Consider the following 23,404-nt stretch of genomic DNA (forward strand, 5'->3'; position numbering starts at 1 on the left):
TCCCTTCATTGTGGTACCGGGTCAGAGAATCCAGGCAACATGTCATACGCATCGTGAGATGTTCTGCAGTGAGTTGTCGTGGGACCCAACGTATCCCAATTACAGTGTCTCCATAAACAACAAGCAGCTTCCAGTGGATGTCGATAGGAGCAAGACCATTTGCCCACTCATACCGGATCACAGAACGAATCTCTTCTTTACTCCACACCGCCAAAACACGTTCCGCCATGACTCACTACTCCTTATGGCCAGGGCACGTTTCTCACTGGATGACTCACGCTAATCACGTGCTGCGCATGCACGGTAGCCTGCACGAACATTGCATTGTGTGTAAATGTAGAGGAAAGACGAAAGAATACATTGCTAGTTTCATTTCATTTATCGAGCTCGTACTTTCTCCAAAAAACAAAGGGGGAAACTTTTTCTTTGAACGACCTACGTATTAAATGTCATTCTTTTTTACAATACAGAGAAAGCCACATGGAGCTAACTCAGCTTCAAAAATTTGCACTTCTTTTCAATTATTTTGCTTTACATCTGATTTTATATGCCTTCCTTTCGGACTTGAACAAAAAAAAAATCTTATAGGGTGTCCCATAAGTGATTTACCTATCATTATACACGCACATTTAAATGAAAAACTCAATATGCTGACCAAGGCATATTGAGTTTTTCATATCAAGGAAAAAAGGCTTAATGGTGTTATAATTGCACATTTAAAGCATGTTCATCATCTATCCATTTTATAATCTATTTCTTTTCACTTCCACAGTAATTAGCAAAGCTGATTTGTTGAAGACACTGAAGGATGAAGAAGGTCACTTCACACTATTTGCACCAACAGATGCTGCTTTTGATAAGCTGGATCAGTCTCTGAAGACAAGATTATTGCAAGGAGAAGGCTGTGTTGCAAGTAAGTAGTTTTTCACGTTGTTCATAAATGTCAAATTGCTTCTGTTGTATTCTACTTATTTTACTTTAAGACTTCTGTTTCATTAATCTTTCCAAGATGTATAATAATTTGATTCTTTTTCTACCTTTTTACTAGACGTTTTGAGGCACCATATCCTCCCACACACCGTATGCTCAGCAGCCATTGCTGCACGTGTACGAGCTGTGAATCTGGTTGGTGAAATTCTGCCCTTGGAGCGTCGTGATGATGACAAACTGTTTGTGGATGATGCTCAACTTGTTATCAAGGATGTTGTTGGAACAAACGGAATAATCCATGTCATTGATTCAGTTTTGATTCCTGAGTCAGGTAATTATGCATAATAATTCTAAATTGAAGCTTTCAGTATCATTATTTGGGGGAGAGAACTTAATTTATCATGAATGACATGATTTCCTTCAATTACGCTGTGTGTTAAGCCTTATTATCCATGCCAACTTTCATATTCCATGTACGAAATAAGTATGGACAAATCATACCAAGAATTATCCAGAATCTTCAATCAGTGGAAGGATAGGAATGTAGCATTTGCAAAGGGCATTTTGTACTAAAATGATCAGAAATTTGTAATGTGTGCAAAGATATTGGACACGAAGACCCATTCGTGAAGCTGACAATCTTTCAGTATAGTGCTAAACAGGAGAAATATGATGTAAATTATTATTTTGAGATTTGCAATGAGTAGAACAGAATGGAAAAAGAAATGTGCTGAATAGTCACCTTTTTTTATGGAGAAGAGGGACAGGAAAGCTTCAGGAGAAAATCCCATTGTATCTTACTGTATTCTGCCAATAAAGAAATGTATATTTTAAAACAAATATGATGGTATTACTATATTAGTCCAACAGCCACATGACAATTCCTGAAACAGTTAGCATGGGGGAAAAAAAAAGCATTTCGCTGCAGAAATTCATGCAATGAGTGGAAAGAATCTGACAAAGTGGCAGGAAATTCTTGTACCAGTGGTTTCAGGAATAGAATGTGCCTCACAATGATAAGGGCATTGCTGAAAGGTTCTGAAGAGGGGAGGGCTCAAGCATGCTCACATAATGATTGATTTAACTTGGTTATGGCATTGGGTCCAATCCACTCATGTACCACTTCTCTAGGATTAAAGAGCAGTGGTTTTGATTGGTGTAACATTATTTTAAGCTGAATTTGTCATAATATCTCTACTACTACAAATGCTATTTTTATTACAGCTCGCACGATGACTACTGCATTATCAGACCGCAATTTGTCCCAGTTTCTGAAGCTACTTCAAGAAGCTGGCCTTCAAGACTCCCTTGACTCCATGAGCAACCTAACCTTGTTTGCTCCAACGAATGATGCAATCGATTCCCTTTCCACGGACGAGCTGAAAGAACTGAAGGGCAACCCAACAAAGCTTAGAGAGCTCCTGATGTATCATATGGCAGGGCCTGAATCTCAAGGTTGTGATATGGAGAATAACCAACTGCTGAAAACAGGACTCATGGACAAATCAGTTAGAGTCAATTTGTTTGCCACAGTAAGTTTATTTATATTATACCCTATGACATACTGACCATAATAACCATAACAGATTCATATTTGATGCAAAGATGAAATCCATTATTATTCAATGTCAGTCCGTAACATCTTTTAAATAATAATAAAAAAAAACCCTCTGAAAACGGACAACAAAAATTATACTTTTTCACCTCTAGAAAAAAACTATTTATCTCGCATGTCATTTTATCAGTTTCCTGTCTGTCTAGAGTAATCAAGGAAATAATAATGAGGGTTGCACAATGATAAACATCTTTTGTGTATAATATTTTTAATCATTGATTTATGGCTTGGTACAGCTACTTTTTCACACAAGGAATAGAACTTCTGAGGAATCCACATTTATATTCCATATACTTATTTTCACCTATTTCTTGGTTGGTTGATTTGGTGTTTTAATTCCACTTTATGCACAGTAAGGCTAATCGGGACTGGACCTACAGTTTAAAGTGGGATCCGAACCACTATGTGCCTCCACCGGGTATCGAACCCAGGACCCCTTGATTACAAGGCGACGACGCTACCACTGCACCATCGGGGAGGCTCTTTCTTGATGGCATGGTGCTAAGCACAGGGGAACACTTTACATTGTTACCTATTTCTTATACAAAATAAAAAATTACATTCTAATAGCACATATATGAAGTAACTGTAGTCTTATTAAGTTCATTCCTGTGTACAGAAGTCTATTTTCCATCCCGAATTTTGCAGCAGTATTAATCAGTATTCTGTGATTTTGCATAACTTGCAGAGTAATTCAGACTGTCTAAAGTGTCATTTTGTAAATAAACTCTAATTTTGAGTTTATAGTTGAAAAGCTTGATTCTACTTTGCTAAATGAAAGAAAGTGGAGGTTCCAGTAGTAACATACATCTAATATACATTTTGTTTACTGTACAGATTCCGTTTTTCACTGGCTCTGTGACAAAAGCAACAGCTCAGTGTGCCCGCATCATGCACTTTGACAACCGAGTGTGTGGTGGAGTGATCCATGAAGTTGACAAGGTTCTCCTCCCACCAGAGGGTGAAATTCTTGAAATCATTAAGTCAGATGATAAGTTCTCTGTCCTCAAGAGGCTTATTGAGGCAAGTATACTATTTTTTTTTATTAAGCATTCTCTTTTACAGTGATAATTGTATGTCTGTGAGAATGTAATAATAAATTTCATCATTTTTAAGGACTTTATCTAACCTAAATAATGCTTTCGACTTGCAGCTCCACAAAAATGTTTTATTTTCCCCCCAGATAATTGTTCTAATTTTTACACTGGGAGTCATTCCATGTCAAATCAACAACCTTACATTTTGTGATTCATTTGAAATTTGGCATACTGAAAGCACCTGAGCTAGGAAAATATGCAACTTTGCAGATCCATATCTTTTGTATTTCCGAAATTGCAGTGTTGCAAACTTTGCTATTTTGACAATTTTTTCCAATATCTTGTTAATTTTAAATTGCAATATTTCAGCAAACAGGGCACTTACAGAAGTGATTCAGGCGGCGTTGGAAAGGTCTTGAAGGGCTCTTTTACAAGAGATATAGCATGGCTATGCCAGGGTAAACAAAAAAATAATTGAAAGTGGTGTAAAGAAAATGTTGGTAGCCCTTTTCTCAAAATGGGTCTTTTAATTATTTTTTTCAAAAATTTATGTCATACATACACAATTACTCAATAAGTATACAAAATTTAAAAATGGGATGCCAATTGGATCCAAAGTTATGTTAGATTTACATTAGATTACTGTAGGGTAAGGTAGGTTTGGTGATGGATGATGATATATTTTTATAGACAAATTCCTAATATTCAAAAGTAAAAGTCGAACAGAAATCAAATAAAAAAAATTGTTTGAATTAACGTACATGAATATGATGTTTAAATTCCTGTTTATTAGAAATAGAGGGTGACTCAAAAGGACTTATATATGAATACTACATAGTAAGCATCACTTTCACCAGTTAAGAAAATTTTCATAAAGCATCACCTCAACTAGGATAATTTGCAGGGGCATTTTCCCACCTACTGCATCATCTCAATGTTGAATCATACAAGCATCCCCCCAGCCAGGAATTTCCACTTCCAGCACTGAGTACAACCTACCAATAATTATACTTATAATTTTACCAATTCAGTATTACTATAAAATCTCTGCAATTTAATGTAAAATTATTCCATTTGATTACTATTTTTATAAATATAAGCTAGTTTTTGTAAAGCAAATGTCCAAATACGAGGCACATGTCAAAAAAAGAGCCGATAATTTTTTACTTGGGACTGGCAACACTGACGAAGCTGCGCGTGCACGGAAGCATGCTTTAGTATTCTGTACCTGCAACAGAGGTATATTCCTCAGTGTGGAGGTGTGTACGTGCAAGTAGCAGGAAATTGAAATGGCTGCTGCAATAGAAAATCCCGCCAAATCATGGCAACTGTGTTTTGGGACCAAAAAGGTGTAATCCTCGTGGAATTGGGACAAACCATCACAGCAGATGTGTATTGCCAAACACTGTCTAATCTGCGACGTGCCATCCAAAACCGGCAAAGAGGAATGTTACGGTCTGGAATTCTGCTTATTCATGACAACGCCTGCCTACACACAGCCGACCGTACTGTTGCGACAATTAAAAAATTCCAATGGGAACGTTTTAATCACCCACCATACAGTCCCAATCTTGCCCCAAGTGATTACTTTCTGTTCCTTCACCTCAAAAAGTGGCTTGTTTTGCAACATTTCGATGATAGTGAAGTTCTCAAGACATCAGTTCTCGACTGGCTGAAATCCCAGGCAGCAGATTTCTACGCAGAGGGTCTAAGTCCACTTGTTCCACAGCACCAAAAATGCTTGGAGCGTCATGGTGACTATTGGAACAGTTCTTTTCCACCACTCTTCATATCTATACTTCATTTCTAATTATCTTCTAATATCATTCAAGAATTCTATCATTTCTTCATATTTCTAGATCTTTCCAGCATTTCTCTGATTTCGCAGCAACTTCTTGCCAGTATTGCTGTAAGATTCCCCCTTGCAAACCCTAAATCGCCACACATGGCCCATAACGGATTCGCCCCGAGTCTAGCCTCGCATCACAGCCATCTTTACTTCTGAAATCCCTATGTCTTTACACTAAACGTTCTTGCGAATATCTTAAATCTGGCAACTATCGGCTAACCTAGCTCTCTCTTCTATTCATCTTTCCACTAATGGCCCAGAGGCAGCCACTGCTATTGTCAACTGTGTGTGTCTCTCCAGTCATTCTGGCGACACAAGTCATAAAACTCATTGTCTCACAATAACCCCTTTTATACGTCCCGATCATCTGGTCTGCATCCTCCTGTACTGGTTGCAAACTCCAAAGATGTGTCACTAGAATTATAGTAATATAATAATATGGTTGGATACTTTGCTTTGGTGTAGCGGGGATATATTGCCTGAAGTCATAGGAGGTTTGACATCACTGCAAACTGTCCTTTGCTGCTTGTAACTTTTCCCTCCAAATTTCCACCAATAGAATTCAAAAAGTCAACTCAATTTCGGCATAACCTTAACATTCTAAATTTTGTGGAAACAGTTTTGGCTCAAGTACGGTGAAGGACGGAGGTGTCGAATACCATCGAGATCTGTCGGTGACCACTAAGCAGTACCGAGTGTAAGAGATATTATGGTGGACAGTGTTAAGATACCTAAGTGTGTGAGGTGATAAAAACAAGTTGACGTCCAAGTTGCGATGCTTATTTTCAGTACAAGTTTATTGTGCGGACAGTGTTATAAAATACATAAGTGTGAGCAAGGAACTAAATGCACCAATGGATCGGTTTGACCAATGCAGAACCGGTGTTTTGATAAAGGACCACAGGACGCAAGAATAGGAGCTTCACCACGGCAGTGTCGTCCAGGAACCCATGGAAGGGGTAAGAAAACGAAATTAAACAACAGTGCGCCAGCCCAGGTGATTCAGTAATCATCCCCTCTCGAAAATGTCAATCACAAACAACTAGAACTTTTGTATCTAAAAACTTTCGTCTTTACTTATCTTAATCAGCATTAAACTCAAGTAAAATTGTTTCCAGTCTTTTTTTGTTTTAAGTAATTATCTTTATTTGCAATGAAAACCTTCAGTGGTGTCCCACCCCTACCGACTAGCTAGCTGGAGGCGGACTGTGGTGATTGTTTCATTGGTATTTGGTTGTGTCTACTGAAGGATTAGTTCTCAATCCTGAAGGTAGCGGCACCCTAATATCCGTGCCTCTTTGGCAGTGACCACTGTCCGCCGATGCAATGGAAGAGACCATTGCATCCAAGGATGTTGAATTGTACCATCGCATCTTTCATGACGCTCTCAACGTGGGGCTACCATCTCTTTCATTGCATCTCCAGTAACATTTTCACGGCGCCCAGGCAATTTAATCACGTTTCAGCAGGGGGTTATCTGGCCATATTAGCACTGTGTTATGATATCATTTAATTGTAGCATGTTTGTTTGTGTAGTTTTGTGCATGTCTTTGGTATGTTGTTGCAACCATGTTCTAAAGGGGCAGTTTAATTTATCTTATACTTGTGTTTGCATAATCTTCATTAACAAATTGTCAAATCGTCAGTTGACAACACTGAACTTCCGTCCGATTTTGAGTGAACAGTAGGGAACTTTTCCTTTCGTATCCCGTTATCTATTGACCGTTTTGTTTGGGAAAGCGATTACCATGCCTTTGACGCGGCTACAGAAAAATCTCGTACAAGAAGCCGGTTTGCATGCCACAAGCTCAGCAGGGAACCTCGAAATGGAAGGCGCTGAAAATGAAAACGCCGTGCAGCAAATTTCTGTGTTTACAGATGTTGGGTCTCCGTCGGAAAATGTCAGTCTCTCACAGGTCATAAATCTTGAACAGCCGCCGACCACTATTGAGGATATGTTTATACGTTTAACCCAGATAATTCAGATTCAAAATGAGCAAATAAATGCCAATATTAGCAATTTGCGTAAAGAGCATGCTATTAGTATACAAGCGCTCAGGGAAGAAATGGCAACGAACAGGTCAAATTTAGAGGCTAGGATTGATAATGTAAGGGAGGAAAATAATCAAAATGTAGAAGGCTTACGTAACGAAACCGCTCAGAATATTTCAGCTTTGAGAACCGACATTGAAGACGCTAGAGAAGAAACGGCGCGAGATATTTCGTCAATAACAGAGAGGATTACGCGAGTAGAAACACAAGTCAACGTTCGCGTCACTGATTTTGAGAAAAACATTGCGCAAGATGTATCCATGCGGTATGAACGTTATGAAAATCAGTTCAGTGATCACTCACGATCAGTACAAAAGGACTTATTAGAAATTTCAGGGCAAAATGAAACGCTGCAATCCGAAATTAGGATAAATAATGAATCTATTAATGAAATTAGGCAACAAATGAACAGTTTAGACAATGACTTGCGAGAAATTCAGAATTCGCCTCAGCAATTATCAATTCAAGTTCGTAAGGAATTACAGGAATTAAGTACAAATTTAAACAAGAAAATTCAACAAGAAGTGAGGAATGTAGAAAACAAGGTTAACCGCGACGTGAGAAGTTTGGAGCAGCAGGTTACGGAGTTACGCAGTCAAAATTCGAATGGCACTAATAGTGAACAAACGTTTGATGGCAATTTCGGAAATGTAGCTCAGAACGCATTTGATGTCCCAACTACTTCGGAAAGTAATGACCAGATAAGTTGCGCTGTTGCCAAACAACTTTTAGATAGCAAATTGATACAATTACCATATTTTGATGGAGAAAATGCCGAGATTAATGTGCATGCGTATCTAAGAAACTTGGAGGAATACTTGTCAATTATGAACATTCCAAGGAGGCTATATACCAAGGTGTTACGTCAGACGTTAGGTGGGCAGGCGTTAACGTTCTTTGAAGTATTTGAAGGCACTATTCAGTCTTTTGACGATTTTAAGGCATTATTTCTGAATGAATATCTCTCAGACCACCAATTAACTAACATCAAGCTTACATTGTATACATCCAAGTACGATTCGAAGAAATCTGAGTCTTACGTCCAGTATGTAGTGAGAATGGCAAAATTAAACACTGTCTTAAATCCACCGTTGCCAGAAGATGAACTTATCAGAACATTAGCCAGACATTTTCATCCTGGTCTGCAAAGAAATATCACTGCTGCGAAGCCGAAGACGTTATCTGAGCTTATATCGATATTGAAGGAATTCAGTATGATTGATGAGGAAAGAAATGTAACAATGAACAGGAACAACAGAAACCAACCTCAGAACAATACTCATGGTAGGCGTGGCCAGATGCATGCCGTAAACGCAGCTCAGGTGATGACTGAACGTCCACGGGAGGATAGAATAAACGTAGGACGTCGCCAAGCACGGAATGAATATATTCCAAGGTATAACCGCCAATACAACGACAACAGGAATGAATATCAGCACTTTTCGAACAACAATGAAGCAAGCGCCAACCAAGAAGGCAGAAACGAGCAACGTCAAGCTAATGTAACGCGTACCAATCAGGGAAACGCCACAGGTTCTCTTCCACGCAATTAGACGGGGGAGAGAAGGAAATTCACAATAGATTACTAAATGGCAACAATGCGAACATATGGATGGAACAATCAATTTCACAAAAGGAACTTCGTTCACATGTTAATAATAACAATAATGGAATGAAAATGGACGAACCAAGAAAATATGGTGGATCTGGCAACAATGAGCATGGTGAAGTAGCCGACGATGATAACAACGTGTCCATGGCCCTCTCAGGAGTTATTGATGTAACAATGAATAAAATGACGACGGATGCCGACAGTGGAGCAACGTCACAAGAAACTTTAGATAGAGCGATAGGAGCTCTCGAAGACGAATTCTGGGAAGATGGAGGAAAAATGTACCCATCTTTAATTACGAAGATTCGTGCTTTGCCTGAGGCCAATTGTACGGTTAATAATACCGAAAGCATTTGTTTATTAGACACAGGATCTACGTCATCAGCTATATCACACCTTATGTTACAAAGGATACAAGAAAATGAACCTCAAACATCGGTTATCGGCGTATCTAATCTTATTATTAGGACAGCCACGAAAGAAAAGCCAGTGCGAATTAAACAACAAATTCTTGGTGAAGTTAGACTTGGCAACACTGTTATTATTCATCCATTCTTAGTTGTTCCGCACTTGAGATTTGAAGTTATAATCGGAGCTGATTTCTTTCATGAATATCAAGCCAATATTGATTTCGAAAAGGGACTTTTGAATTTCACGAATCAAGATGAGAAATGTGCAGTTCCATTTCGCAAGAGCGATGTTTCCATTCAGCCACGTATTGTTACATGCATGATTCAAGAACCTCTTTTGCCAATAAATGATGCGGATCATATTAATCATTCATTAGAACCATATTGTGATGACGTCAACATAAACGCTTGCCAAACGATAAATAAGGAAGCTCTAAAGTTGCCTACGCGCACGGAATATTATTCCGAGGAAGAAATTAAAAACATTGTTTGTAAACAAGAAGATTTGGATAAAACACAACAAGGTAAACTACTGAAATTGCTGTTGAATTATCAGGACGTGATGTCAGATTTTCCAGGAGACGTGAAGAATTATGAATATAAAATTAAAGTGAAGAATATAAAAGAATTTCAGGCGAAAACAAATTACATTCCTTTGGCTTATAAGGAAATAATAGATAGAGAAATAACTACTATGCTGGAGCAAGGTGTCATTAAACGAGGATATTCTGCCCACACCTCACCCTTATTGATTGTAAAGAAGAACGATAATACACCTAGAGTATGTCTCGACCTCCGCTTAGCGAACCGATTCATTGAACGAGATGCAGAGAGGTGTGAATCAATTGAAGATATATTATATCGACACCAAGGTGCAACTTATTTTGCCACGCTTGATTTGTCACAATGTTTTCTATCTATTCCACTGCACGAGGAGAGTAAGAAATACATGGCTTTCGTTTATAGAGGGAAAACTTTCGTCTTTAACAAGATTCCGTACGGAATGTTAAATTCCTCGAGTGCTTGCGCACGCTGCGTAGAACAGGTTTTGGGGAGCGAAGTTCTCTCATACACATCTGTTTACGTCGATGATTTACTGTGTAGTGCCGACACTTATGATGAACTTTTGTCAAGAATAGAAGCCATTCTGGAGAGATTGAAAAGAGGAGGATTTCATGTAAAGCTTAGAAAATGTTCATTTGGAAAGAAGGAGATTAGTTATTTAGGTTTTAATTTAACCGGGTCAGGAATAAAATGTCAACCTGAACGGATAGAAGCCATTCAACAACTGCAGCCACCGAAAAACCAGAAAGAGTTAAGAAAATATCTAGGATTCGTTGGATTTTATAGAGCATTCGTGCCTCAGTTGTCATCGTCAGAAGCTCCATTGTGCGCTTTACTGAAGAAGGACACTCGTTGGAAGTGGGGTCCGTTGCAGCAGTCCGCCTTTGAAGAGATAAAAGAAAAATTCCTGAACACAGTTATGCTTTATTATCCTCTGAAAGGCAAGACATTTCATTTGAGTGTAGATTCGTCAGCCTATGGAGCTGGGGCATGTTTATATCAAAATGATGATGATGGAAATCAACATGTTATTGCTTTTATTTCACGCACTTTAACCGCAACTGAGAAAGTATATGCTGCGACAGAGCGTGAGATGCTCAGCCTAATTTATGCTATCAAGAAATTAAGGCATTTCCTCGAAGGAAAACATTTTATTGTGGAAACAGATTGCAAGGTCTTGACACACTTGTGGAAATGTTCTTTCACTAACAAGAGAATACAAAGATGGTGTTTACAAATACAAGATTTGTGTTTTGACATTAGGTATGTGCCAGGGAAGCAACATATTGTGCCAGATTTTTTAAGTAGAAATCCGGTTAATACTGACACTGGAGTGACGGAATGTCACACTGAAACCATTGACACTGAAGAAGTGATCGCAGCAATTGATTATGATATTGATACGAGGGTTGTCCCTGAATTGAAGAATATGACCGAATTGCAGGAAAATGACGAGAAGTTGAGAAATATTATTCACATTCTAAAGCAAGATGATAACAGAAAACTTAGTCTTAAAGAGAGAAAAATCAAGAATCTTCATAAGATTGAAAATAACATTGTATTTAGAAGAACGAATAATGGTGCAAATGATTGGAGAGTGTGTGTACCCCAATCGATCATGACGAAATTGATTTGGTATATTCATACCATTCGTGGTCATTTCGGAAGTGCGAAAGTGTTCGCAGAGATGAGAAAATCCTTTTATTGGAAAAATATGGCTCGGCACATAAGAAAAGTTTTAGCCTCGTGTGACACGTGTCAACGTGTGAAGGCACCAAACAAGAATTTCCAAGGATTACCGATTGCCATTATTCCCAGCCGCGAGGACAACCCCCCGCAAGTAAAATATAAAGGGACCCAGTCAAGGTCAAGGAACCATAGAACCCAAACAAACACACCCACGGACCTGTCCTAAACTTTCCCTTTTGTCAACCATTTCCCATAGAAAGGAAAGGATTATATTTCTTAAATTATACTCAATATATTATTGCATATTTTATTATATTTTCTATTATATCCCATTTACTCTTATTTACATTTAGTCTTCAATTTTATATTGTGTTAATCAAGTTATGTTTATATGTATTTGGTGTAGCTTATCAATTATTAATTATATTTTCATTATTCGCATATATACTCAAAAACGTGAACTCAGAATCGGACAGATTTTCCTTCTCTAAGTTCAAAAGGGGCTTTGGAACAGTTCTTTTCCACCACTCTTCATATCTATACTTCATTTCTAATTATCTTCTAATATCATTCAAGAATTCTATCATTTCTTCATATTTCTAGATCTTTCCAGCATTTCTCTGATTTCGCAGCAACTTCTTGCCAGTATTGCTGTAAGATTCCCCCTTGCAAACCCTAAATCGCCACACATAGCCCATAACGGATTCGCCCCGAGTCTAGCCTCGCATCACAGCCATCTTTACTTCTGAAATCCCTATGTCTTTACACTAAACGTTCTTGCGAATATCTTAAATCTGGCAACTATCGGCTAACCTAGCTCTCTCTTCTATTCATCTTTCCACTAATGGCCCAGAGGCAGCCACTGCTATTGTCAACTGTGTGTGTCTCTCCAGTCATTCTGGCGACACAATTCATAAAACTCATTGTCTCACAATAACCCCTTTTATACGTCCCGATCATCTGGTCTGCATCCTCCTGTACTGGTTGCAAACTCCAAAGATGTGTCACTAGAATTATAGTAATATAATAATATGGTTGGATACTTTGCTTTGGTGTAGCGGGGATATATTGCCTGAAGTCATAGGAGGTTTGACATCACTGCAAACTGTCCTTTGCTGCTTGTAACTTTTCCCTCCAAATTTCCACCAATAGAATTCAAAAAGTCAACTCAATTTCGGCATAACCTTAACATTCTAAATTTTGTGGAAACAGTTTTGGCTCGAGTACGGTGAAGGACGGAGGTGTCGAATACCATCGAGATCTGTCGGTGACCACTAAGCAGTACCGAGTGTAAGAGATATTATGGTGGACAGTGTTAAGATACCTAAGTGTGTGAGGTGATAAAAACAAGTTGACGTCCAAGTTGCGATGCTTATTTTCAGTACAAGTTTATTGTGCGGACAGTGTTATAAAATACATAAGTGTGAGCAAGGAACTAAATGCACCAATGGATCGGTTTGACCAATGCAGAACCGGTGTTTTGATAAAGGACCACAGGACGCAAGAATAGGAGCTTCACCACGGCAGTGTCGTCCAGGAACCCATGGAAGGGGTAAGAAAACGAAATTAAACAACAGTGCGCCAGCCCAGGTGATTCAGTAATCATCCCCTCTCGAAAATGTCAATCACAAACAACTAGAACTTTTGTATCTAAAAACTTTCGTCTTTACTTATCTTAATCAGCATTAAACTCAAGTAAAATTGTTTCCAGTCTTTTTTTGTTTTAAGTAATTATCTTTATTTGCAATGAAAACCTTCAGTGGTGTCCCACCCCTACCGACTAGCTAGCTGGAGGCGGACTGTGGTGATTGTTTCATTGGTATTTGGTTGTGTCTACTGAAGGATTAGTTCTCAATCCTGAAGGTAGCGGCACCCTAATATCCGTGCCTCTTTGGCAGTGACCACTGTCCGCCGATGCAATGGAAGAGACCATTGCATCCAAGGATGTTGAATTGTACCATCGCACTATGTAGAAAAATAGCCAGGGTATGCACTTGTATAGCATCAAAATAAAAATTTTCTCGCTTGATTTTATTCTCTGTAATAACCAATGGGCCATTTTTTTGATCCCAAAACACTGTTGCCATGATTTGGCGGGATTTTCTATTACAGCAGCCATTTCAAGTTCCTGCTACTCGCAGGTACGCACCTACACACTGAGAAATATACCTCTGTTGCATGACAGAATACTAAAGCACGCTTCAATGCACGCGCAGCTTCGTCAGTGTTGAGAGTCCCAAGTAAAAAATTATTGGCATTTTTTTTTACATGTGCCTCGTACGTAGTTTATTTTTTCTTTCGGAGTTCTTACGGAGATTGGTTAGCACTGCACTGTATTGGTATTGACAAAAAAATTGCATTGGTCAATCTGTAATTTCTACCCAATGAGGGGCTGTGAAATGTTATTTCTATTCATTCACATATGCTGACATTGATCATATGACTCTATATTGTCTTCCATGTTTGCCAGATTATAGAAAACCTAACAGAGTAATTATCTACTTCTAGGACACTGGTATTGAGAAGGAACTTCAGGAAAGTGGACCCTTTACCCTCCTTGCACCTACAGATGATGCATTCTACAAACTGGAAGAAAAGGAACTGGATGAGCTTTTGAGAAATAAAGAAAAGGCTGTAGAAGTTTTGCGCCAACACATTTTGCCAGGTAAATGGAGCAAGTTCCCCCAGATTCTGTACATATATCTGTAAAAGATGGCATAACTAACTAACTAACTCTCTAGCCTTCTTAAACCCGAAGGTTCATGGCTGCAGCAACACAGGCCTTCCATCTGTCCCTATCTTGAGCAAGATCTATATACTCTTTTCCATCCCTACCGATTTCCCTTAGGTCCATCTCGACGTTGTCCCTTCATCTTCGTCTTGGCCTTCCTACAGGTCTCTTACCATCAGGTTTCCCAACAAGAATCCTGTAAACTCCTCTTTCCTCTCCCATTCGTGCCACATGGCCTGCCCACCTAAGGCTTCTTGATTTAATTATTCTAATAATATCTGGACATGAATACAAATTATGTAGTTCTAAATTATGTAACCTTCTCCACTCACCTGTCTCCTCATCCCTTTTAGGTCCAAAGATTTTCCTAAGGATCCTATTTTCAAATACTCTCAATTTATGTTCCTCTTTCAATGTAAGGGACCAAGTTTCACATCCATATAATACTACAGGCAAAATTACGGTTTTGTATATTTTAACTTTTAGTTTCTTAGATATTAAACGAGAAGACAAAAGTTTATGAAGAGAGAAGTAACATGCATTTCCTGAATTAAGCCTACTTTTTATTTCCTCTTTAATATAATTTTCATTTGTTAATATTACTCCTAAGTATTTGAATTTCGAAACTGTTTCAAACGAGTTGTTATCAATAATTAGATTTTGATTATTACCCAACACGTGGTTTCGGCCTGTAAGCATATATTTAGTTTTCTCTACGTTAACTTCCAAACCTATCTCTTTAGCAGTTTTGAAAAATATTTTAGCATTATTCTTAATTGTATTCACATCATCCCCCAGTAAGTCTACATCATCTGCATATGCTAACAACTGAGTCACACCATTTAATTTTAGTCCTTCTCTAGTTTCGTTTACCTTCCTAACAGCATATTCTAAGGCAAAATTAAAGAGCAATGGAGATATTGCATCTCCTTGTTTTAACCCATCATGAATTGTAAATTTGTCAGACATATTAATACCCACACGAATTTTACTTTCTGTTTCACTGGTGCATATTTTTATCATACTAACAAGCTTCTTAGGTATTCCAAACTCTACTAATATATTATATAATTTATCTCTTTTGACCGAATCATATGCTTTTTTGAAATCAATGAATAGCTGATGGACATTTTGATTATATTCCCACTTTTTTTCAAGTGTCTGTCTGATGTGAAAAATTTGATCTGTAGTTGATCTGTTGCATTTAAATCCACATTGATAATCACCTATAATTTCATTAGCATATGGGGTTAGTCTTGTTAAAAGAATGTTAGATAATATTTTATATGTTGTTGAGAGTAGAGAAATCCCACGGTAATTATTGCAGTTCATTTTATCACCTTTTTTAAACACAGGAACAATTATGGATTCTTTCCACTGTTGAGGGATTTCTTCTTTATTCCATATTAAACAAATTAATTTATGAATTTGACATATTAATGAATTTCCACCATATTTAATTAACTCAGCTGGTATTAAATCAATGCCAGGTGCTTTGTTATTCTTTAGCCTTTTAATAGCATCTTTAACTTCAGTCAAGTTAGGTTCTGGAACTAAAGGTTCTGCTGTGTGTACTTCGTTCACTTCTGATTTATCTCCTACATGGACATTTAAAAGGTCATTAAAGTAGTTCTTCCATCTATTTAGAATATTGCTTGGGTCAGCTAGAAAATCACCATCTTTATCTTTTATCAAGTTTATTTTAGGTTGCCACCCCTTTCTAAATTCATTTACACCTTTATATAAATCTCTGATATTTTTATTTTTGCTGTTTGTTTCAATTTCGTTAATTTTGCTTTTCAAGTAATCTCTTTTTTTACTTCTAAACGTGCGGTTAACTTCTCGCTTTATTCTATTATAATTGTTTAGATTTGTATCATCAGAGTTATTTAACCACCTAAGTCTAGCCTGATTTCTTATTTCTATTAGGTTATGACATTCATTATCAAACCATGGCTTACTTTTTCTCGGTTTATGGTATCCTATACTTTCTTTAGCTGCTGATTCTATTGCATTACGTATGTGCTCCCAATTCTTATTTACGTCTGTTTCATTTATATTTTCATCATCATTTAAATCCTGCAAAACATCAAATCTATTTGACAGTTTAATTTGGTACTCTTTCTTAATTCTTTCATCAGTAAACTTTCCTGTATCAAATTTTAGAACTTTTAGATTTTGTTGCTTATGATTTATCACTGAGAGTCTTTCTCTTAATTTAGCAATTATTAAATAATGGTCACTGGCACAGTCAGCACCTCTATGTGTACGAACATCAATTATACTAGTATGCCTTCTCTTATCAATGAGAATATGATCTATCTGATTATGAGTTTTACCATCTGGAGAAGACCAGGTATATTTATGGATATCTTTATGTTTAAAAGTGGTACTTTTCACAATTAAATTCTTTGAGATTGCAAAAGTAATCAATCTTATACCATTATCATTACTTAATTCATGAAGACTTTCTTTACCAATTGTGGGTTTAAATGTCTCTTCTTTGCCAATCTGTGCATTACAGTCACCTAACAGAATTTTCATATCATACTGAGAAAATTTATCAAAGACCTGTTCTAACTCTGTATAAAAATCATCTTTAGTATTATCATCTTTATCTTCCGTTGGTGCATGTATGTTTATTAAAATAATTTTACACCACCTACCCTGTAAAACTGCATATGATATCCTATCATTAATAAATTCTACTGTTTTAAGAGCCGAGATAATTCTATTATTTAAGAAAAAGCCTGTTCCAAAATTATGATTTTCAGTACCACCATAGAAAAAAGTATAATTTTTAGTTTTACAATTCCCTTCTCCTGGCCACCTAACTTCCTGGACAGCTACTACATCTAATTTATACTTAACTATCTCATTAACTGTACACTGAAATGCCCCAGGCCGGTAAAGGCTCGGAACATTCCAGGTGCCTAATTTAATATCCTTATTCGTAATGTGGATCTTATCCTTAGTCCAGGGACCTCCCAAAGTAGTCCCCACCCGGAGATCCGAACGGGGGACTATTTTACCTCCGGAATATTTTACCTTGGGATGGTAAAAGATGGCATACATTCTATAACACAAGTAAGAGTAAAAGTCAGTGGATGTAATATAAGATAGAGAAAATGGGTGGAAGTGAAAGCAAAAATGTAGAAATTTGAACATTTATACATAAAAACAGAGCCATAGCTATGGGAAAGGGGGGAGTGATAACTAAAATATGTTCAGGCAGTACATATTACAGTTGCATTAAGACACACAATAATATTCTTAGTATTGATTGTCAATTATAAAATAACATTCAGGTTGAAATTCTGAGATGGATAATCTGAGGTGAGAATTTCTTTCTAACAAGCACCCTGCACAAAATAGCTCTGGGGCTCACCTAGTCAATGGGTAGCAGCTGGGAGTTAAAAGTAGCTGGAGCATGATGTTGATCATATCACCTCCAATTTAGCAGAGATCGAGAATGTTTGTTTGGGTTTTACCTCCATAAACACCATGTGCCTTCATGGTGTAATGTACAGGGGTCGGAACTGGACCTACACTTTAAAGTGTGATCCAAACCACGATGTGCCTCCACTGTTTTAAAAATTATCTTTCTGCTGTAATAATTCTACTCAATATACTGTAAATTACCCAATAGAACAGAAATAAATATTATAAAATGCATTTTTTTATTCTAAGCAAGGGTAAGGGGGAGGGAGTGCAGAATTTGGTTGAGAGTATCCAGATTCTTGTCCCAGGTGTAGTAATCTCTAGCTGCAGATAGGCTAAACAGGACTGGATTTGCACTTTGAAGTGGAATGAATCCCAGTCACTCAAAAGTGACCTTACTTGGAATCAAACCAAAGATTCCTTGTTAATAAACTTATATAACTTTCAGATAATTGTCTTGAGTTTTATCATAATATGGTCAGTGTTGTAGCTTTGACTCTAGCCTTTTCTGAAGCCTTACAATTTGGACCAAAAATTTCTTAAATAATAATATCCCACATAATTATTTTGCCTTATTTTTACATCTATTTCTATAAAGATTTTTCAACAATGAATAAATCTCATATTAATGTATTTTTTTTTTGTTATATTCAGAAATATTGTGCTGCTCTGGTGTTGGTGTGACTGCATGGCCATTTACCAATCGTGTAGAGTCCCTGGCAGGAAACACACATGGCGTTCGCAGAGATCACGATGGAAGAGTTCACATAGGAAATGCCAGAGTTCACAAATGCGACATTATGGCAACAAATGGAGTCATACACACAGTCAACAGAGTAAGTACATCTTGACTTTGGGGACGGGGGGGTCTTGATATTTAATAATAAAGGAACACGACTGTACTTGAAGTGTAGAGGAAACTTATCGCCGGTATTAAAGGATATTATACCCTTAAAGAAAATCAAGTATTTTCAAGCCGATTAAAGTTCAAAGCAACTACGGGAGAAGGGGGTGTAGTGGCGCAACCACATGGATGCAATGGGCATTGCCCTTCCTCAACCTTGGAACGGAAATGAATTCTATGGGGGCAAACATTGAGGCAAGACTAGTAGAATCTAAGAGTAGCAGGACCAAAGAATACTCAACATGGAATTAGTTTTCACGTCTTTTTCATTATTTCTTCCAGATGGCCAAAGCACCTGCAGGGGGTCACAAAGGGGCAATTGCCCCCTCGATATGAAATTTTATACAAATAAAAATACATTTCATAATATTTTCTTGCTCGCAATATCTGCTTTTCTTACAGCCTTCTCAAGTTCAGAGCCACTGCTAGGGGGTTGCGGCAGTTGGCCCTGGGTGCCGAACGATCTAAATGAAAAAAATTGTAAAAGAGAATGCCATGGTGCCCTATGAAATGTTTTGTGCCTTAATAAATCAGTATTATTTTCAGTTTGCAAAAATTTAATCTAAAAAATTTCTTGGCTCGCTTTGCTCGCGATTTTTGTTTTCTGTGGTGCATTGTAAATTGTCAGAGAAAGAAGTTATTATAACTATTAAGTACTTCAGACTTTTGCTGCTAAACAGTTTTGTCTTAAATGCAAGAGCACAATTGTATTGAGGAAAGGGAGCACTCATGCTCAGTTGTAAAGCACTAACATAATATGACAGATACAAAGGTTAAAGTCCTCTTCAAACATCATTTTCTATAATGTATCAACATTTTTTCTATTGATTTTGAACATAAGTTTGTGTGGAAATTAAGGAACTATTGGGATTTTTATCTTGATAGCATTGCTATTTTGTTAAACATTATTGAAAACTTGCTATATTACACTTATAAATGTTTTATTTGTTGTTTGTTTGTTTGAAGAGTCTAAATGCTGATACTTGGGAATTGGAATAATTTATAGTATTTCAGGATATTGTTTAATTTTCAATGTAGTTTTTAATTGGTACTATGCAATTAGTTATCAATTTCTTGCTTTAAAATTTTTATAATTTCACAATATTCATTTCGCACCATAATTCTGTAACCAAAATAGTAAAAATTATGCATTTTGCATAATCTCCACGAGGTTCCCAAACTGTAAAAGTATTATGTGGTATCAGTGATTTAATTGAAACCAATACTTCTCGATATTAATTTGGTATCTGATCAACCCTAGTTTTGATGTTTAAACTGGGAAAAACTTAAAGGTTCCACTATTTGCTTACTTAAGGTCAATTTATTAAACTGATAAGCTAACCTGGATTAACCTACAGTTTGAAACTTGCTTCACTGGGAATTGAACCTGATACACCTGGATTACAAGGCAATAATGGTACCAATATCCTATCGGAGAGGTCCACTTAGTATTGCATAGTATTTGTATTTTTCTTATTTTTGCATAGCTCATCTGGCACCTTTGGCTAATTGCAATGATGAGGATGAATTTTATGGAATTCATGAGATATTCACATAGAATGCCCAAACCAGATTTCAAACCCAGAACTTTTAGTGGCAAAATCATGAGTCAATAGCTCAACATAACAGTTGGGCTGAAAAGTTCGTAGGCTAACATAGTAAAAACATTTTTTTTGACAAAATTCGATTTTATTATTCAATATAGTTGCCTTCGAGGGCGATACAACGATTATAGCGGTCATACAAGTTTTCAATGCCATTTTTATAGTACGATTTCTCTTTAGCCTCAAAATAGGCGATTACTTCTTCATCAGTGCTAAATTTCTTTCCAGCGAGCATTCTTTTAAGGTCTGCAAACAGGAAAAAGTCACTGGGGGCCAGATCTGGAGAATATGGTGGATGGGGAAGCAATTTTATTACGGTTGAATATCGCTAAACATTGCTCCGAATCATCAAAACGTTGTTGCTTTTGATCGATTGTGAGCATGCGCGGCACCCATTTTGCACACAGCTTTCGCATGTTCAAATATTCATGCACAATATGTCCAACACGTTCCTTTGATATTTTTAAAGTCTCAGGTATCTCGATCAACTTCACTTTACGATCATTTAAAATTATTTTGTGGACTTTTTTGATGTTTTCGTCGGTAACAGCCTCTTTGGGGCGTCCACTGCGTGCATCGTCTTCGATGCTCATTTCGCCTCGTTTAAATTTAGCAAACCACTTCTCAACGGTTGATTTTCCTGGTGCAGAGTCCGAATAATGTTTATCAAGCCAAGCCTTGGCTTCAACAGTATTTTTTTTTTGCCAAAAAGCAATGCTTTATTAACACACGAAATTCTTTTTTATCCATTTTTTCACAATAACAAAAGCTGCTTCACTCACAATGCTATATCTCACGAACTAATTATCCGGCAGCTGTGAAATTTATACACGTATCTTTTGAAGGTTAGTACTAAGTAAAAATCACATGGATTTAATTCTAGTAACGCCATCTATGAGTCAGCCTACGAACTTTTCAGCCCAACTGTTATTTGCCACTCACTCACATAGTAACTGTAACAGTAATCAAATATTAATTTTTTCAAACAGGTCATGTTGCCAGAAAGACGACAACATCACCAGGCAGGCCTATTCAACGGAGCCTTCCAGAGGTTTGGAAATCCGAACGTTGAGGTTTTCCTATTTGGAGCATAAACATCAAAGTACACAGCCTTTCGCATGAACTTTGTTTAAAGAAAGTTTTATGTTGAGAAGCATGTTGTTAGCTAGCTAGCCCCACTAGCAACAACAGTGATATAATTTATATGATACCTGCAGGCATTACATTATTTTTACTACAATAAATGTATACTGGCTTATTGACAGTAAAAAATTGTATTACAATCAATAGTAGGTAGTAATTTAAATTTGTCCATGACTTCTGTCATTTGAAAAATAACTGTAGGAAATGTACATGGTTGATCAAACTGGCCTAATAAATAAAACAACAGAATGTTGCAATGGACTAGATATGCATGACAAGTAAAACAAGCTAATGTGTGTGTGTTTCCAAGTGTTAATATAAGTGTACAAGAGTAGGAAAAACAGTTTAAAGCCTGTACTTTCCTATGGTGTTATTCATGTTTTTCATATCATATTGTTGACAAACACCATTTAATGTGTGAATCCATGTACGATAAATTATTTATAAGAGCAATAAAAGTATTTTAAGTAGTAGATGTTTATATATCTGTTCCTTTACAATCTCTCTTAGTTTCATAATGGCAAATAATTTCAACCTTATAAATAGATCTGGTCTCGTGTTGACAAAAGATTATAAGAATTAAGTCAGATTTCAATAATTTTTCTTGGTGGTATTCTGCACTAATAAAACAAGGTAAATTCATTTCCTAAATGATAGTTAAAAAAATTGGACTGGTGTCAAAAATTGTTAAGGCCGGATGTGTTTGTTCATGTAAACAAGTTAAGCCAGGTAACAATTCAAAATGAAAATTATTAATGCAAGGAAGAACAAAGGCCAGATTGACTGTCAACCCTTAAAAAAAGGGTATATTTATACACAATGTGGAGGGAGAGAGAGGAACAACAAAACTACTGAAAAGTAAGCACAAGGGAAGAAATAATAAAGGGTACAATGTGGGAAATTGTAGTACAGAGCATTCAAATTCTGTCACTTCCTAAAAGATTTGAATGAGACCTACGTACTTCTGCAAAACTGTCCCAAGTTCACATCATAGAACCCCAATATTCCAAATGGCCATCACTCCAGACACAACCCAGTAAGACCAATTTTATACTCCTGGGTTTGACATGTTCTTGCATAAAACACCTGAGCTATAATTGCATACTTACGGACAACCTTCGGCAACAAATTGTCGACCCTGTCACAAAGTGTCATAAGCTAAATTTGAAATATGTCACCACATGTAGTCCCCACAGTCTGGCAAGTCGATGCCCCTTAACTATCAGTCGAGATGTACAGTCAGTCAGGACATGTCGTATCTGAACAATTGGCGAAACAATTTATTGTCACCAACAGTCATATCTAGAGTTACGGCTCTTTGTGGTGAAAATTTTCCAGCACAAACTGAGAAGCCCACCTGTCCCCTTGTTTGTAAAGACAATGTTTCTCAGTAGAAAGTTAATATTTTTGACACTGACCAAATTGTTGACATATTGTTGCCAGTAAAAGGCTCTAACTTTGTCGGAAACTGATAAAACATCAAAAGGCTTTCATTAAAACTGGTACTTATACTGGGCGGTTCATAAATAATTCAGGGGTTACAAAAATTTGTTGCAAATAAACTATTGAACTTACGTTAATGAAACCCGGCCAAAATCGAGGAACACAAACAGTTTTTCATGTATGTTTTGTTAAGCTTGGAGTTCACATCCCTGCTGCTAGGCGACACTCAAATCAGCCACATCACTCACAATGTTTTGATCTCCAAGATCACTGGACTTTACACTGTTCGACTTCTTTTTGTGGAGTTTCACAAAATATGGCAAATAATTTAAAAGTGTGAATTTGACTTTATATCAGCCCAAAAATTACTGTACTCTCTC

At 37.0% G+C, this 23,404-nt stretch overlaps 1 protein-coding gene across 1 annotated transcript in view; it reads left to right on the forward strand.

Moving 5' to 3' along the window:
* The window catches only part of LOC146001779 (transforming growth factor-beta-induced protein ig-h3-like), a 52,459-nt gene extending 30,405 nt beyond the window's left edge, over positions 1 to 22,054 (forward strand). Inside the window, exons 9-15 of the mRNA XM_083139501.1 lie at positions 773 to 913; positions 1,049 to 1,261; positions 2,155 to 2,462; positions 3,383 to 3,568; positions 14,267 to 14,423; positions 18,585 to 18,766; positions 21,428 to 22,054. Of these exons, the coding sequence (XP_082995627.1) occupies positions 773 to 913; positions 1,049 to 1,261; positions 2,155 to 2,462; positions 3,383 to 3,568; positions 14,267 to 14,423; positions 18,585 to 18,766; positions 21,428 to 21,532 (1,292 nt within the window). The 3' untranslated portion in view covers positions 21,533 to 22,054. The remainder of the gene's footprint in view (positions 1 to 772; positions 914 to 1,048; positions 1,262 to 2,154; positions 2,463 to 3,382; positions 3,569 to 14,266; positions 14,424 to 18,584; positions 18,767 to 21,427) is intronic.
* The last annotated feature ends 1,350 nt before the right edge of the window (positions 22,055 to 23,404 follow it).

The sequence above is a fragment of the Lepisma saccharinum genome, chromosome 1 (genome assembly GCF_977018435.1).
Source record: "Lepisma saccharinum chromosome 1, izLepSacc3.1, whole genome shotgun sequence".
NCBI lineage: Eukaryota > Metazoa > Arthropoda > Insecta > Zygentoma > Lepismatidae > Lepisma > Lepisma saccharinum.